At 47.5% G+C, this 18,918-nt stretch overlaps 1 protein-coding gene across 1 annotated transcript in view; it reads left to right on the top strand.

Moving 5' to 3' along the window:
- Positions 1 to 18,016, top strand: part of kiaa0319 (KIAA0319) — a gene marked incomplete at both ends in the record, with an annotated part of 64,634 nt that extends 46,618 nt beyond the window's left edge. The window contains 6 exons of the mRNA XM_084336610.1: positions 5,343 to 5,502; positions 6,200 to 6,336; positions 7,726 to 7,848; positions 16,942 to 17,032; positions 17,253 to 17,344; positions 17,859 to 18,016. Coding sequence (XP_084192736.1) covers positions 5,343 to 5,502; positions 6,200 to 6,336; positions 7,726 to 7,848; positions 16,942 to 17,032; positions 17,253 to 17,344; positions 17,859 to 18,016 — 761 coding nt within the window. The remainder of the gene's footprint in view (positions 1 to 5,342; positions 5,503 to 6,199; positions 6,337 to 7,725; positions 7,849 to 16,941; positions 17,033 to 17,252; positions 17,345 to 17,858) is intronic.
- Positions 18,017 to 18,918: the final 902 nt, after the last annotated feature.

The following is an 18,918-nucleotide window of genomic DNA, read 5'->3' as shown; positions in this document are numbered from 1 at the left end:
TCTAACCTTAACCAACTCCGAAAGAATGCCTAAACTTAACCCTAACCTTAACCAACTCCGAAAGAATGCCTAAACTTAACCTTAACCAACTCCGAAAGAATGCCTAAACTTAACCCTAACCTTAACCAACTCCGAAAGAATGCCTAAACTTAACCCCAACCTTAACCAACTCCGAAAGAATGCCTAAACTTAACCGGCGAAAGAAATACAGATGCTAGTTACATTTATATTACTTACTTACTTACGCCTTTTACCCCGTTTGGGGCATAGGCCGTCAACAAGGGTTCTCCAAGCATCCCGATCCTGAGCCAACCTCTCAAGCTGGCCCCAGGTGTGTCCCATCTTCTTGGCATCATCTTCCAAGTCTCGGCGCCAGGTGTTTCGTGGTTGTTACGTTTATATAGAGAGGCGATAAATTAATTAAACGTGTAAAAAAGAAAAGAAAAAAATTGAAGTAATTCGTCACCAACTGGACCGCAGGCTCCACAGCAAGGCGGCGAACGAGTTGAGCTAACCGTCGATGTTAAAACAGGGGGGATTGCGTGCGGCAACCTGCGCGCCTCTGCCGCTGCTGCCTGCCTCTGCCGCTCCGCTCTGGCGCTGCCGCGGGGGCGTGCTAGGCGTGGTCACGTGGGGCGCGGAACGCAAGAAGGTTGCCTGAAGTAATGAAGCGTCCCGGTTCGAAAAAAGAAAAAAGAGAGAGAGATAGTCTCTGCCCGATAACAGCGCTAGGCTCGTAAAACCTGAGAACGGTGTTGGGCGAATGTCGATGAGAAAGAACCCCAACCCATCGTCTCTCCCCCCTGTTTGGGTAAACCGGGGGAAGACCGGTCGCAAGGATCCCGACACAGGATTTACACACAGAGCCTGGGAAAAAACCACCCGTCACTAATTCTGCTCTCACAAGAGGGGAAAACACCAGTTTATCCCGCAGAGACCTCTCATTCGACAACGTGAGTTGGGATCTGAACCATGCAGGCCCCAACTCACGGGCATACCCCTCGGCCAATAAGAAAAATCGAACCCAGTGACGTTGTTATGGCAGGGGATGGAGGGAAGGGGACCCACAGACGGTTTAGGCTCGGTCCCACGCCCAACACCTCCACATACGCACCACGGATGCGTATCCATTTCACAAGATAGACAATCGCCTACTTGACATGAACTCATATAACAGAATAACCCTCGTTATATCCCGTTTCAGGTGCACGTTCAAACATATTTGAGTGACATCACTGTATGTTGGTTTCAACCAAAAACGACCTGGGTATCAGCCTCTGTCACGAGAAGTGACATGTCGGGCTACTTACGCTTCCCCACAGGAATAGTAACGCGGCCCAACGCCAGAGGGGGAACAGAGCTCCTATTTTCGCATCGATTACAAGCAGGGGATGTCAAATGCCTGCTCGACACTGAGGATGCTGCGGGCGTCAGCCCAACCTGACAGAGCAGAATCCCACATACGTGCATCATCACGCTGGCGCGTACAGGGGATCCCTAGTGATGGGAGCGCTTGTTTTTTTTGCCACCTCATCACACGCACCGTCAGAATTTCACCAAATTGATATAACACACCCGAAGGAATGGTTTATACCCCCCCCCCAACCTCACGTAAAGTGAAAAGACATACGAGGGGAAAAAGAGTCTCTAGCCGTGTGTTGTTTTTACAAGCGAAACATACGCAAGCATATGGCCATATGCACGCGTCATCGCTTAGAAAAACCAAAACATGACAGCTAGCTACCAACCATGAGCCCTGGGTCCACGTTTGTCTAAAACATGGCCACACGAGCCCTGCGGCTCCATTCACCCCATTACGCTTTTACTCTACGTTCGAGGTATACACAAAACACATTTAGTGAAATGATTACACGCTGCTTCAACAAAAACCTGTCACTCTTAACACATTAACTGCCACGCTTATATCCATCAATGTATGATCACTGCCACCAGTCTAAGCTTATGGAGATGTTCACCTTCTTTGCAGGGCTATAACTTTTTAAATTGTATTGCTAAATTGACATTACTATGACCCATTCAACATTGATTAACTATCGTTCAGGATGTAGGAACGTTATACTTTTTCATTCATATATTCATACGAAAATACCGTCTAGAATATAAGTATGTTTTAACGTTTTCTGCAGTAATTCCTAGAACGCTAGTTATAGGCCTAAACGCATAATATAGATTATCGATTGCAGTTTATTCGTGATACACGCTATATAAAAAAATCCAACTGAATACGATCCTAAACGTTATGACTCATCATGCGCGGATGAAAGGGAGGGGGGGGGTGTTTAGAATTCCGTGATCGTCAGTAAATGCTTTATGTAGTATGGGTGATATATTGATCAGAGCGGTTTGCATTAATAATAATAAACAATCACGCTGAAAGTAACGTTACTGTCCTCTTACCGTTCGCCGATGAGACTGGAGGAAAAAGATCCCACTTATTTGACGTCGATCGACTAGATCCATTTCCGTTTTTTTTTTAACGTGTATTCTTTCGCCGGTTAAGGTTAGGCATGGTTAAGGTTAAGGTTAGGCATTGTTTCGGAGTTGGTTAAGGTTAGAACGGTTAAGTTTAGGCGCTGTTAAGGAGCTGGTTAAGGTTAGAGTTTGTGTTAGAGAATGGCAATATTCTTTCTATGGTTAAGGTTAGGCATGGTTAAGGTTAAGGTTAAGGTTAGGCATTGTTTCGGAGTTGGTTAAGGTTAGAACGGTTAAGTTTAGGCGCTGTTAAGGAGCTGGTTAAGGTTAGAGTTTGTGTTAGAGAATGGCAATAGACAGCCTATTTCCGCGCGACAGCTCTCAGCAGCCTCGTTGCGCGTCCTGAGTTTGCCGCGTCACGTGCCTGTCGGGGCCAATCAGGCCTACCCGGAAGTCACTTACTGTTGCGGAACCGGTACACGCGTCCCGGTTGCGTGAACACTTCAGGCAACCTACTTGCGTTCAGCGTTTCTCTGATTGGCCACGATGCCCATGTGACCGAGGCAGAGCGGCAGAGCGGAAATAGGCTGTAGGACAGGCATTCTATTGCCATGCTCTGCGACAAACTCTAACCTGCCTGGCGCAATAAACGCCCAAATCATATCGATTATTGAGTTATGGCAGCGATCCATATACACGGATGTGTGTCTAGAGTCCCGCAACAATATGTGACTGCCGGACGCATTTCCCAGATGCACGGAGATCACCAGAGATCCATTTCCGGTTGTAACTCGCCCGATCATCCACCAGGCGGCGGTATTGAAGCGGCGCACGGTTGTGCCGAGTCCCACTATCTCAGCCGAGGCTGGGTGAGGGAATTATGAATACCATGGCGAAAAAATGAAATAAGGTCTCAATAATGTTGTATGCCGTGGAATGGCGGAATTTGCATGACCTTGAAACCCGTCGTACAACGTGATTGGCTGTGAATGTGTTAACACATTGGTTGCCACCAATGAGATTTCTCGTTATTGGCCGCCATGCGTTGGTTGCCAATAACGAGATTTCTCGTTATTTAATCGTTATTTCTTTTATTAGCGATATCCATTCATTTTTCATCCGTCCAGCCTGACGTTATCATTGGCAATGGCTCTGAGCTCGAAAAGGGCAAATACCGTCCCCTATCGTCTCCCGGATGGTAATGCACATCATTGGATTGGATTGAGTGAAAAAGTGCATCAGAGAAAAACTCCGGTCCAGGGTTTTCCCATCTCTGGCAAGCAGTGTCGTGTTACCAGATTGACTGAGGACCCTCAGAGCAGCGTCGATTATGCGTTTCGGACTATAATGTTGGATCAATAAACGCAATCAATATTTGGAATGGCGATCAGGAATTGGATTCATCTTTTTGCAGAACATCTGATCTGAGGTAAGGAATCTATGTTACCAGTTTTGGGTTAATCAGAGTTGTTTTTCACAGGATTCACAACGTGTGTGTGTGTGTGTGTGTGTGTGTGTGTGTGTGTGTGTGTGTGTGTGTGTGTGTGTGTGTGTGTGTGGCGTTAGGCGCTGAGCGCGGCACGAATAAATAATTTTTCAGCCCGCTTTTGTATCGTGCATAAGAACACAAATACTCTCGATAATCTAGCGTTTATTTTAAAACGATTCATAAATCAGCCGGAAAATGACAACGTGTTTTGTGTATTCCAGTAAATGGCTATTTTTCACGGATTTCTCTGGAATGACTAGAAATCTCCAAAACTATACTCGTATTCAAAATGGTATAAAACGGAAATGTACTGATGAAAAAACAATTCGTTTCATACATGTTGACTGCAAGCAAGTCATTGATAAGCGACGGGTGTATTAGACACATAGCCATAATTTAAGATATAGTTTAATCGCTCGCAAATGTGCTTGTCCTCCCATTGATTAACGTGCTGGCATCCAAGCGATAAATCGTCATATCCGGCTGGCAGGGTCTTTTTATTGAAAAGAGATGTCGTTTTGGAGAGGGGGATATGGAGGGTTAGGTGTAAAAAAGAGAAAAAGGAAGAGAGGTGGAGGAAAAAAGGGGGGGGGACAGCCTAGGCTTAGCCCCTTACCTGCTGCCGCGTGCGGCGCATCCTCCGGGGTACATCTGCCGCCTTTCTTCCTCCGTGTTTACGTCTCGCGTATTAGGACGAGGCCTCTCGCCATTTGACGTCAGGGAATCGAACCTTGACTCTTGTCAGCGAGGCATCAAAGAAGAAACCCTGCCCCCTCCATGTAACCCTCTCGGATGTGATGGTAGGAGAGCGCAAGGTCCTCTCTGGCACCAGCTCTTCCACAGAACCGAAGGGAATCGAACCCCGCGGTCCCGTGTACTCTTCCTCCTTCTCTGACCACCCGCCCTACTCGCTCACCACCGAACGGCGGGAGCAAGCAGAGGCGGAGAGCTTGTGCCGCAATCGTCTGCCACCAGAGAGACCGCGCCCGTGTCGGGGGTCTGTTGATGGGGGACGCCAGGGCCGGAGCTATCCTCCTCACGAGTGAGGGGCGCTCAACGGCCTTCGGGCGGCATGCACTCGACGCCGCCTGGGCGAACAGCAGAGGTTGGAAGGAGGCAGTGCTGGTGGAGCCCCAAGAAGGCTTCTCGGGTCTCGATGACGATGCCATCTCGAAGAAACAGCAACAAGAAATAAAAACTATAAGAGAAACAAGCTAAAATTCCACTGTTTAAAGTGCGCCTGTAGCCAAACACTTCCGAAATGAAAAATGAGGGAAGGAAGAGCACGGCTATACATACAGTAGGTCATGAGGTTAATTACCAGCAGAGCAGAACGAGAAGCAAGAACGAAATGTAACTGCACATACATCGATTTTGTGTCTTTGTGTTGACATTGATGTTGTATTCCTGTCCCAAGCAGACCCTGGCAGTCGGGAGGAGGTGGAGGTGGAGATGCTGGTGGCGGTGTCCCAGGTGAGCGTGGCCCAGAGGGACACGGTGCTCCGGCAGCTGGCCGCCCTGCTGCACGTCCTGGACAATGACATCCACCTCCGAGCTCTGCAGGGACACTCTCACCTCAGGTACTCGCTCAACACACACACACACACACACACACACACAATATACACGTTTCTTCTTATCTTTTAAGCGTGGTGGCAGATATATCAGTCCACCAACATTTATTTCTCTCTCTGGCTTTAATGGGCTCAATTTCAAGGCTAGCATTTAGCAGACACAGTGGTATAAAACCAGACATCTCAAGGAATCCATGGATACCAACCATTTCATGCCAGCTTACCTGGAAAAGGGCTAGCAATATTATTTTATGTCCAAAGGTTAGTAATATTTTGGCAGGCTAAATTGTAAAGCAAGAGCACATGTATAGATAGTATAGTATATTGTATTATATCAAATAAAACTAAAGATTGCAAGGAAGGAGTAGATACTAACCAGGTCATGCTAGCTTACTGGATAAAGGGGCTAAATATTGTTCCAAGGTTTAGATGATGATCATATTCAAAGGGGTCCCTTGACCTCTTTAACATTTGTCTTATACTGTGTATCAACTATCAGCCACAATAATTCCCCAATATTCGCTGAAAAAGTCCTATATTGGTCGACCACTAGTATGTACTCCTGCTCCATGGCTGTCCTACTGTATACCGGTACTTGTATGCAAATATTCACAAATCTATTCTATTTGTGTGTTTTCTGTGTGTATGTGTATATGTATGTGTACGTGTATGTACTGTATGCGCTTGTGTGTGGTGTGCACAGCACAGTGTTGCGTTTCTCAGTGCGCGGCCCTGAGGGGCTGGTCCCCGGCTCTAAGCTGGCCAGCATGCTCCGGAGCCAACTGCTCAGAGAGAAGACAGACTACCTGTTGTTCAGAGTCCTCAGAGTCGACACTGTCTGTAAGCAGCACCCTTCACCCATACAAAAATGACCTATAGTAAAAAAAAAAAAAAAAGTATAATAATAATATTCTTGTGTTTTTTTCTTACACACTAGAGATTTACTGCAGAAATATTGTAGCGATTCATAGTATTCTTGTGTTTTTTTCCATGAGCACTGTTGTGTTGATCACGGTTCGTTTAAATTTGATTTGATAACTTTTGATATTTTGTAAATGGATAATGCCTACTACAACTGTGATGGGAAAGATTCAGTCAATAATAATTCACCCAACAGCTTGTCCGATCACTGAATGTCTGATGGCATTTCAAATGTATTGTCCTTTTGTGATATCCTACTCATGGTATTAACACAATGGCCGCCAACAATGACAATGACCGCTACGACGGTCATTTCATGTATGGACGAGGAGACATACTAATGATAATCTAGCATTGATTTCAGGATGATTAGATAATCAGCCGAAAAATTACAACATGATGACTGGATTACAGTAAAATGCCTTTTCTCACCTTTTTCCTGGAATTACTGAAAAACACCCAAACCATACTCTATTCAAAACAGTATAAAACGGAAATGTACAGATGAAAAAACAATCTGTCTCGGGCATGTTGACTAGAAGCAACTCACTGAGGGTCGACGGCGTTATTAGACCGATTGATATAATATAAGATATATTTTAAGCACTCGCAAATGTCACAGTCTAAAACTATATCCATTGAATAAAGACCTGGCGATGAATGGGGTATCAGCGCCCCCTGCTGTGGCGGTCAATGTGTTAATGTGCATTATTTAGATAGTTAAACCTAACTGTATGACCCCCAGTCCCAATCACAGTTTGAAATAATGCCTGCTACTCAGGAAGTAATGTGTTGCTTGTGAATGCTTTGTCCGCTTTGCACCAAACTTGTCAAATATTTTAGTTGTACGACTAGTATGATGTGAGGTATTTACATCTGTTAAGACTGGCACTATAGGCAAGGCTTGTTTATGTCATCTACCCATTAAAATTTAATGGCAAAGTGGGAATATTGTTAGGCCTTGGCGGAGGTTTGCAGTGCATATGTTTTTCCAATAACTGTGATGGATTAGTTAGAATTTCTTTTAAAGAGTTTTACAATTATTATAATTTTTTATCAGATTCTTTTAATCACCTGATGTGTTATCAATTATCCTCCAGCCTGGCACATAACTTTATTCCACTCAAATCAATCCTGAGATCCTATGATATGAATCTAAACGGGATCTTGTATCATATCAGAATGGAGTCCAATACTACATCACCATAATGATAAACTAAGCTGCTAAGCTAATGCCATCTGGGGCCATGTTTTCTCTAATGTGGTCCTGCATATTAATGTTGCTGTCTTCATCCCCTTTGACTTTAGTGTGCTTGCTCCACTGTTCTGGCCACGGCCAGTGTGACCCAGTCACCAAGGAGTGTGTCTGTGACCCCTTTTGGACAGAGAACCTCATTCGCCGTTTCTTTGGTGATGGAGAGAGCAACTGTGGTAAACTTGTCTGTCTGTCTGATTTCCCTGTGACACGTTCCTGGTGAACCAAAATAACAAACTGAAATTCATAATGTCAAGGTGATGACCTCATATGAAAACAATATACGTGCTGATATTAGTTCATTGTAGGGCACATTATACGTGCTGATATTAGTTCATTGTAGGGCACATTATACGTGCTGATAGTTCATTGTAGGGCACATTATATGTGCTGATATTAGTTCATTGTAGGGCACATTATACGTGCTGATATTAGTTCTCATTATACGTGCTGATATTAGTTCATTGTAGGGCATTCTCATGCCGGGGACACACCAGAGGCACACGCGGGTTTCGTGCGAGAACAGCGTGGCCGTCCACACGAGTCCGACTTCAGAGCGGGTGGAAGCGCACAGAGGAAGGCAGATTTACATTGGAACAGCTGTAAACGCCTAGTCTATATGCAAAGTCAGTCCCTGTTTGAGGATCTTTTAAAGATTTCCAGTTCCAGTGTTCTATTCTGTAATTGTCCATTTTGCATGTATAACCCGTTATTATCTCATTAATTAGAATGTTAAAATGAATTTTAGAATGATGAAATCAGTGTGACTGTACTCCTGAAAAAGTATAGTATGGTTTATTTGTATTGGGAAAGATACAGACACATTTACATATTGCGCAAGCAATGATCACATGCTTTGGATCGTAGAGTTTATAGCTCACGCTAATTCCCGACACTCGTCCCAAGATTGGCTTTTAAAATAATAAAAAGGAAGTTAAAAATACAATGGAGATAAAAAATCAAATCAAATGTTAGAAGAAATCTAAAAAGACAGTAAAGTCTAAATGACAAAATATACATAGGAGGGTCTACTGTAACCGTATATATATATTAGAGGTGGGCATAGATACTTTTTTTTTTTTTTTTTTTTTTTTTTAAATCTAGATGAATCTATCTGCAATCCTGGAGTTAATCTAGATTAATCTAGATTAAAATGGCTAATTTGAAGTCTGCCGAAGGCATTCAAAATATGTGTGTTCTACCTAGGGATGGGTATTTTATCGATACTACTACTCTTATCGATACTGCTTAACGGTTCGGTACTTTATCGACATTGCTTTATTATTTATAAATATAATAAATAAATATTATTTCTTCAGCAACAGCAGCAACAATGTTTTAAATGTGTCTGAATTATAGACTTTTTATAATAAACAACAAATGTAAGATAAAAAAAAACAATATACACTGAATGATCAGTTGTTACCTAAAGCCCTTGGACTCCACTGTAGAGAAGGGGTGCAGGCCTTTGACAACAAACTGGGTCACAGCCCTGTGACACTCGTTTCCCCTATCCTCTGTCATCCTTCCTAGCTGCTAGGGTGAAGGGACTTTGGGCTTGGCTAGGACCGGTGGTGGGGTAGAGGGAGGAGGGGTGGGCTGGGACATGGTGGCTGCAGCCTCAGCCTGACGAATGACGATCTATAAAAAGTTGTCATCTTTCAAATATATTTGTAGCTAAACAATTAGCTAAGCAATTATATTTTATTCATTAGCCTATTCGTAATAATTCGTTATTAGCCTAGCTAACTCCGTATCTTGGCTTACCTGCAGTGGACGTGGATGGAGATGGAACACTGCGAGCAAAGCCGGCGAAAACGGCGCATTTCTGCAGACTAATGTTATGTTTTGACAACAGATGTTTTGACAAATTGCTTGTATTGCCACCCTTACTTGCAAATGTTTTATTGCACTTGTGGCAACGTGCGGTGTCGGCATCGACTTTCGTAAAGTGTACCCAGACTTTCGTTTTGTTCTCTCCGCCATGATGAGTTCAGAGCTCGGTCTGTGTGCTGCGCGCTGCAGACAGGCCCCTCCCTTAAGTACCCGTATGTACTTTGTGTGAGTGTGAGCGGCTCGCGACGAGTGTGTGTGGCTCGCTGAGTCCCTGCGGCTCGCTTCTCGTGCAGACAGAGAGAGGAGACCCAACTTTGAGAATAGATTAACGGCGGCAATTTTTTTATCACGCGATAACAGTCCGCCGTTAACTTAGCCCGGTAACGGCGTTAATGACCCGGCCTTAACACTTTGATTGCCAGCAGGGGGTGCCCTAGATACCCCGTTGAGTGCCAACGCTCTATTCAATGACAGAGCGTTCACATTTGTGAGCGCATAAACTATATCTTAAATTATGGCTATGTGTCTAATACGACCGTCGCTTATCAATGACTTGTTTGCAGTCAACATTGTCGAAACGGATTGTTTTTTAATCGGTTCATTTCCGTTTTATACCACTTTGAAAAACGCTAATTTTTTTTAACGTTCAGAAAAAAATTAAGATTCCACATGAATCGCCCTTTACTGGAATACACAAAACACGTTGTCATTTTTCGGCCTATTTATGAATCGTTCTCAAATAAACGCTAGATTATCGATAGTATATGTGTACTTATGCACGCTATATAAGCGGGCTGAAAAATCGATTATCCATTTCCTGATCAGCACAGACACACACCACACACACACATGTCCCGTGTCACGTTGATATATCTGTGAAAATAGCTCTGATTATCCCAAGACTGGTCAAATAGATTCCTTACCTCAGATCAGATGTTCTCCAAAAAGATTATTCCAATTCCTGATCGCCATTCCAAATATCGATCGCGTTTATTGATCCAATGCTGGGTGGTCGAAACACATATTCTCCGCTGTTCTGATGGACCACAAAGACTGCAATCGGCTCGGATTACATGCCTGACAAGTAAAATGTGGATTCCGGACTTTCTTTTCTCCATGCGTTTTCATTCAGTCCAATCCAAAGGTTGCAATACCATCCGGAGAGACGATAGGGGGCGGTATTTTCCCAATTCGAGCTCAGAGAGAGTGCCAGTGGTAACGTGAGGCTAGATTGATGAAATATGAATGGAAATCGCTAATTAAAAAAATAACGATAAAAAAATGGCATATCTCGTTTCTGGCACTCAACGGTTGGCATGAAATAACGAATTATGCCGTGGCTGGCACTCAAAGTCTTTGCTGTAGCTACACTTTTGTCCTATTTGAAGGTGTTAAAATGGTCAGATAGTTTCAGTCCAGAAATATGCACCCTTAAATGAGAAGCTGGATTGGCCAAGGGATGTTCTGCACATTGGGATGATACAGTGTCCACTGTTGGTGCTCCTAGGTGCTCCTAGGCAACTCAAATGTGAGACAAGAAGATGTTCCTGTGTGTCTGCAAAACTGCCAGGCACAGATCTTTGTCAATGCCAAAACTGCAAATGTTTCTAAGGAAACTGAGGATATAGGGCTACATGGGATGATGACTCAGATGACAGTGGTGAGGATGATTAACGTCAGTGTTGCCTGGGAAGTGTGGTGGTGGATGAGGGGGTTCTGAAAGCTAACATACTTTAAACATCACTATGAACTAGCAGAGCTACATAAACATCACTGTAAACAATCAAACTAGATGGCATACAGTATCTGAAGAAAACTAGAATGCTAGTTATGTAAACAAAAACACAGCTAAACTGTGTCTCAGCACAGCATCAAATAGTGTATCCACATCTTGATTGATTGAAAACTTTATTAACAGATTGCAGAATGGGTACAATACAGTACGGCTCAATACACACAATTGTTAAGGGGATGCAGACCAGACATACACGACATACAGATATACAGTTATATTTCGTATTTGCATCGCGTCCCGCTCTGAGCCTTACGAGATACTCTGTGATACATATTGTATCTCCCACGAATAAAAAACACATGCACCCCACCTGTATGGGGCCCCGCCCCTAATGGTGGCCACCACCCATATAACCATGACTCTGGTCATGAAACACCCTTTCCTCTGTTTTCGTCCCAGCGTATTGGATGCGTGCACCATACGAGTCTAGCGGAATGAAAAGATTAAGGAAGATTAATAATGTTGGAAGCTTACCGGAGGTTGCTGGCCCCTGGCATCTTCGATGCATGTTTGCGGCGACACGACGGGCCTGTGTTGATGTTCCTCGTTTGATGACTGCACATCGAGGTTCAGCTGTACAAGGCTGGCTGTCGGGCCAGCTTGTACTCAGGTAGGCCCTGTGTCTTCAGGCATGGGTATTAGTGTTAGTAATGCTGGATTGTTTTGTTAACACAACCATGTTGTGTGTTGGCGCCGGGGGCAGGATGGTTTGGTGAACGTTCTCTGCAGGGAACGGTTTCCAAGCTGTCTTGGGCGTGCTGCTAAAACATCTGAAGCTATGCTACATGCTATCGCTACTGCCGCATGCTATTACTACTGCTAATTGCTATGCTGTTTTAATGTCTCCGCCGTGAGATGTTGTCACTCTCCCGCCTCTTGCCCGGTTCATCAATGAAGGTCAGTCGGTAGCTGTTGTGGGGTTTTTGAGTTCTATTTACCTTTTTCGGGTAAATGGGTTGACAACGGGGTAGGTCGTGGCTAGGTTCCTAGCCAGGTATTTTACCTTGTGTTCCGGCGGGGTTTTGTTGAACGGTGTTCCCATCTGGGTTGGCGTCGGGTAGTGGGGCTATGGGTCCAGCCGACATGATAAACATGTTGCGTGTCTGTGCACAGGCAATTGTTGTCTTGGGTCCCACATTGCCTGGCGTTAGGCTGCAGTAGTATAAGGGCAGGGCCGCCTGGGAGAAATGTGAGGCCCTGTGCGTTTTTAGACGCGAGGCCCCCCATCTCCTGGGGCGGCCCTGTGTAGGGGGCTATTGTTTCGTTTTGTCACTCTGCTATGAGAAGGTCTGTCTTGCTACAGCTTTCTCTCCTCTCAAACCATTCATACTGACGGTCAATCGGTATACTGGGGGAGTAGTGCGGGGGGGGGGCTTTGTTTACCTTTTTTGGTAAATGGGCTAAACTAGGGCTGGTGTTCTGTTGTGAATATTTTGAATGAAGACGGGTCTGGTCCGTCTCCCCTTAAACTTTGTGTGTATGGGTTTGCTCATTCTACAGTTTTTGTGGTTTAGCTCTTTTATTCATTTAACCCTTTCATGGTGCACACCACAGTGGAGGGTGCTGTTTGCAATCACCACTGGTGCTCCATGTTAACGTCAGTCCTTTGTTTTTGATATATTGAAACAATGCCCCGCCCGGCCGACACCATGGGTGGGTCGGCCTGGCGAGTGGCTGGTGGGCTGTTAAGGCTTGTACCGCCACGGTATGGAATTGGCAACGATTAGAACTGTGTTCGAATTGGTGTTTTTTCTATTAAAGAAATGGTGTCTGGTGGAGGGGCCTTGAGGGCCAGCCGACGTCGACACATCGCGCGAGGTTGTTGACGTTATTAGCTTTGACCCAGCCGCAAGCTATAACCGCTCAGGGTTCCCCTCTCCGCAGGGGATTTTGGTCTTCTGCTGGAGCGCGGGCGGTATTGTCCTAGGCCCTACACCGCCTCACACCGCGCAGCCAGAAGAAGAGAGAGCACGGCCTCGTCAGCGGCGATGACGGGGCCCTCGACAGGCGGCCATGTTTTTCCCCCGCCAGAGGTATCCTGGGCGTTGATTCGACAGGTGTCCACAAGGCCGACAGCCTTGGCGGCCGAGGGATCGGCCATGTAGGATGGGTTCGGCTTGAACAAACAAGCCGTCACCGTCCTGCCGCGAGCAGCCCGCTCTCCGATCACTCCCTTCCCCAACACCAGCGGGAGAAGTGGGCTCTGATTGTTTCCTTTGGCTGCGGGCCGCGTGCCTTCGTTGATGCGTGGGCGGCCCCACTTTTCGCTTCTCATGGGGACAGGGGCTGACACCCAGTTGATGGCTGAGCCTGGGTCTGTCCGTGAGAATGTTGTGCTGTCAAGCGGCTCCCACACCTTGAACTGTGTTGGTTGAGCCTGGTGTTACGTCTGTCAACTTAAGTGTTGTCAGCAGGGGGGCTCGAAACCTTTTGAGGCACACAGTGCGGGCTTCCCCGGCCTCGCCTTCGCCAGGCCAGGTATCATGTTGGTGCCTCCCACTCCTGAAATATTGGCAAGTGGTCGCAGCTCACATGGTTTGGGGTGGTAGTAATATCACTGCAGGGCTACGGTGTGTAGGAACCCATGGGGGCCTTACACCTTGCATGTCCGGCTGCAGAACAACTCCTTCAGCATGTTCTGGAGGGGTGTTCAGTGGGTTTTTTTTTTATTTTTTTTTATCGGAAGCCCCCCGTATCAGATCGGCCCTTTCTGTCGGGGTTCCCCCTTGGGTGCGATTGCCTCGTGGGTGTGTCAGGGTCAGGTGTTCCGACACGGAACGCGCTCCTCGCACGGTTCCGGGGTTGTCTACGCACAGCGGGGGGACCGGGCCAACTATCTACAGTTCCTGGCGGACCTGCGCCGCGTGACGGCGGGTGCGTTGGGAGTGTCGTCACATATGACTACGGCAGTACCATATGTCGAGGTAGATGGAGAGAACGGTGAGGCGGGGACTTGTGTTTACACAACCCCACCCGTTTTCAGGTTTGGTACAGACCCTGTTGTCGGGGTCTCCAGCAGGGACAGCTCTGGTCGACGAGATCCAATCTCTGTGGACGAAGCAAGCCATCGTCGTGGCGTTCTCCTCCCGGTGTTCTCAGCCCGAGAAGTCGGGAGGGAGGGGTGTAAGACCCAGGCTGGACCTGTCCCATGGGAAGGTTCAGCATTTTTTGGATCGTCTCCTACCTGTTGAACACTGTCAGGTGGGGGTCTGGTTCTCCTCCATAGACCTGTAGGATGCGTATGCGCATCCCCGATCTTCCATCCTGGGCTTACCTACGCTTCCTTTGCAGGGTTAGCGTATGAGTACCAGAGGCTGCCGTTCGGTTTTCTCTGGCTCCCCGCATCTTCACCAAGTGCGTGGAGGCCGCACTGGGGCCTTTGCGTCGTCCGGGGTTACGGAGTGTTCTGCCCTGATGACGTTCTGGTCCTTCGCGGTCAAGGTGGATCATCAGGTCTCATACCAGGCAGGTCTCTACCAGCCTGGGGTTGCTGTAGACTGGATGTAGAGTATTCCTCTTCCCAGTCAACGGTTGGAGGGCTATGGGCATCCATTTCAGAGCGTGTTGTCAACACGCTCGGGAGGTTCCGTCCTAGGACGGTTACGGCGCTGTCTCACGTCGCGTTTTCACCGACGCCTCCCTCGCTGGTGATGCGTCGGGCCAACGCAGTAGGGGGCAGCTGGCAAACCATGCTGCCCGGTCTGCGCTACGTTCAATGTGTTGGTGTTGAAAGCGGTCCTTCTGGTCCACAGATGGTGTTGATCAGGACGGACGTTACGACGTCAGTGTCGTGTATCGACAGTCAGGGAGGAGTACGCTCCCCCTGTCTGCACCAGGCGGCGGGCGGCTGGCTATGGGCGTCCTCCATCTGCGCGGCCTGAGGGCTCCCCACATCCCCGGCAGGGAGAATGTGGGTGCAGGTGTACTGTCGCGGGGCGGCCCTCATCCTGACGGGTGAGGATTGCGTCTGGACATGGCCAGGCGGGTCTGGGACCGATGCCGTGCCGCCAGGGATTCTTCCCCATACATCTGTTAGGTCAGTTGTTGGGACGGGTACGTTGAGGGGCGCAGGTTCTTGATCCTGATGGTGTTACCATCTGGAATGCGCATGCTCCCTCCACTGTCGCGCTTACGCGGGCAGATGACGTATGTTCCAAGTGTGGTGTAAGGTGGGGGGCCGGGACTCAGTCTCCTGCCCCCTGGATGCTGTCCTTAGTTACCTCCAGTCTCTCCTTGATAGACTGTCGGCTTCGACGGTGAGGGTATATGCAGCAGCTATATCCTCCTATCATGAGGGGTTTGAGGGGATGTCTTGTTCAGCCACCCTCTTGTGAAGCGTTTCCTGCTTGGCGCTCGACGCGTTAAGCCGGTGCAACGCTCCTTGGCTCCGACTTGGGATCTTCAATTGGTCCTCGGTCGGTTGTCCTTGGCCCCGTTTGAGCCGCTCGAGCTGGCGCCGTTGGGACAGCTGTCCTTCAGGACCGCGTTCCTTCTGGCTGTCACTTCCGCTAAACGCGTAGGTGAGCTCTGTGCTCTCTCGGTACGTCCAGAGTGCCTGTCTTTTCGGACCGATTGCGGTGTCACTCTGCGACCTGATCCTGCTTTCGTGCCTAAGAATATCCGGAGTTCCTTCCGCTCCCGGGATATTGTGGTTCAGGCGTTTCGTCCTCCTCCTCACACTAGTGAGTTAGATGCGGGCCTTCACCTGTCATGTCCAGTCCGTGCTTGGGGATTTACCTCAGCCGTACTCAGGATTTCAGGGTTACCGACCAGCTTTTTGTCTGTTACGGTGGGGCTCGTGCTGGTAAGGCACTGTCGGAGCAGCGCCTGTCCCATTGGTTGTGCGAGGGTGTTGCCCTCTGCTACACGCTGGCTGGGCAGGATCCCCCTGGGGGCGTCAGGGCGCACTCCACTCGTGGGGTGGCTGCCTCTGCCGCTCTCCTGGGTGGGGCCTCGGTGGAGGCCATCTGTGCTGCAGCTTCATGGTCCTCCCCGGGCTCCTTTGTAAGGTTTTACCTCATGGACATGACCGGGGGTTCTGTCTCCCAGGCGGTTCTGGGGTCTGTGGCCTTTCCTGCTTCCCGTCCTTTGGTCGGGTAGCAGGAGTGTGTGGGTATGGGCCACAGTGTGTTGGGTCACACGTGGTTCCGCCTGTACGGTGTGTTCAAGGGGTTCTAGCTCTCTCTTGTTCGCATTCAGGTGGAGTTGACTGTGCCCCCCCTTCATTAGGAAGGATGGGGTGACAGGGCTCCCCGCACCCCTTGATGTGGGCAACAAAGAGAGCTGCTATTGGTCGAGCGCAAGATACGTGACCGAACTCGCACCAATTACGTCAAATAAAACTCTGTGGTGACCAAGTATCCGATTGCGAGGAAAGATCTAGTCCCGACTTTAAAAGTATGCTTGCGCAAAACGGGCAGGATTGTAAATGGAGAACTTTTTATTCCTAAATCTACACCAATAGATCTTTAGCCCAGAGTGAAAATTGTGTAGTCCGCCGAGGTGGGAACGAGAATCGTTTTCTAGCCACTTGTCAGCCTTCACCGTACGGCCTATTATACAGAAAGATCTGGTTAAATGTAACTGTCAAGTCTTTACAATCCCCTCCCTCTAAAATGACCCATCCTTCTTTTGTCAGAATGGAGGGTGCTCTACGTCATCCTGTCCAGCTTCATGGTAACCGTCATCATCCTGTCGTTCACCTGGACCTTCATCTGCTGCTGCAAAAGGTGACCACACCTTTATATTGCCTTACTGATACCAAATAGGGGCGGTGTAATACGAGATGTTGACATGTTGTAATACGAGAATAAAGTACTAAAATAAAACTACACTGGAAAAGATTACGGGATCTTCTGTTGCCTGGGTTATACAAGGCTGTACATTTTTGGCATGCACAATTATAAACTAAATGGTGGTTACTTTTCCCATATATTGTTGACTTTTCAGAAGGAGACGAACCAAGGTGAGGAAGAAAACCAAATACACCATCCTGGATAACATGGACGAGCAGGAGAGGGTGGAGCTGAGGCCTAAATACAGTCAGTTTGTCTCGATAACACCTGTCTCGCCATCATGATGAATACCTGTCTCACCCTCAATAATATCTGTCTCACCATCATGACTAATACCTGTCTCACCATCATGACTAATACCTGTCTCACCATCACTAACACCTGTCTCACCATCACTAATACTGTCTCACCATCATGACTAATACCTGTCTCACCATCATAACTAATACTGTCTCGCCATCACTAACACCTGTCTCACCATCACTAATACCTGTCTCACCATCACTAATACTGTCTCACCATCATGACTAATACCTGTCTCACTATCATAACTAATACTGTCTCGCCATCACTAATACTGTCTCACCATCATGACTAACACCTGTCTCACCATCACTAATACTGTATCCCCATCATGACTAATACCTGTCTCACCATCATGACTAATACCGGTCTCACCATCATTGATTAATATTTGTCCTATACAATACTTGTCTCACCATCACCACTGCTGGTCATAAAGGTCCCCATCCGTTCCCAGGTCTCAAACACCGGAGCACAGAGCACAACTCCAGCCTGATGATGTCTGAGTCGGAGCTGGACAGCGACCAAGACACCATCTTCAGCCGGGACCGGCCCGTCAGGAGCAGGAACAGGGCTCATGCTCTGGCCGCCCGCAACGGGAATGCTTTCGGCTGAGAGGGGGTAAAGACACCAGAGGGAAGGTGAATGACTGAGGGCTTCTGGGAAGATGTGAAGGAACTGTCAGGGGCACTTCAGCTGGAAAGGCCAATTTCAGGGAATCAACTAGTTCTTGGACTGAGCCAGTAAGTGACGTTGTTAGTCAGTACTGCACTGGTAGTTCACAACGTCCTGAAGCCCTTGAATATCACTCCAGTGGAAGTTGGGAGTCATTCCATGTGTGTGTTGTAGAGGAAATATGGGTGAACAGACACAAAGAAGACAATCAAAGACTTGGTAATCATTGAATAAACATGGAGCTTGTCTTGAAGAACATTAACCTCAAATTCATCAGCAAGACTGATGAATATAGATATATTGTCTTGTCTAAACTGCCTGTGACTGTCTGTGGCTTGGACTTATCAAGCTTCCCAGAGCAGGAGTGCTTATATAGACTCATTAAACACAGTCAGTGATGTCTGAGAGACACACATGAAGCAGCACTGCCTCTGTAAGACGTTTGATGAATAGCACTTGACACTAGGGTTAGAGAGCCAGTCCGGGTCATTCTTCACACTAGGGTTAGTGAGCCAGTCCAGGTCATTCTTCACACTAGGGTTAGTGAGCCGGTCTGGGTCATTCTTCACACTAGGGTTAGAGAGCCAGTCCGGGTCATTCTTCACACTAGGGTTAGTGAGCCAGTCCGGGTCATTCTTCACACTAGGATTAGTGAGCCAGTCCGGGTCATTCTTCACACTAGGGTTAGAGAGCCGGTCTGGGTCATTCTTCACACTAGGGTTAGTGAGCCAGTCCGGGTCATTCTTCACACTAGGGTTAGTGAGCCAGTCCAGGTCATTCTTCACACTAGGGTTAGTGAGCCAGTCCAGGTCATTCTTCACACTAGGGTTAGTGAGCCAGTC

This window comes from Notolepis coatsorum, assembly GCF_963971535.1.
Source record: "Notolepis coatsorum genome assembly, chromosome: 19".
NCBI lineage: Eukaryota > Metazoa > Chordata > Actinopteri > Aulopiformes > Paralepididae > Notolepis > Notolepis coatsorum.
This window is presented reverse-complemented; position numbering and strand designations above follow the sequence as displayed.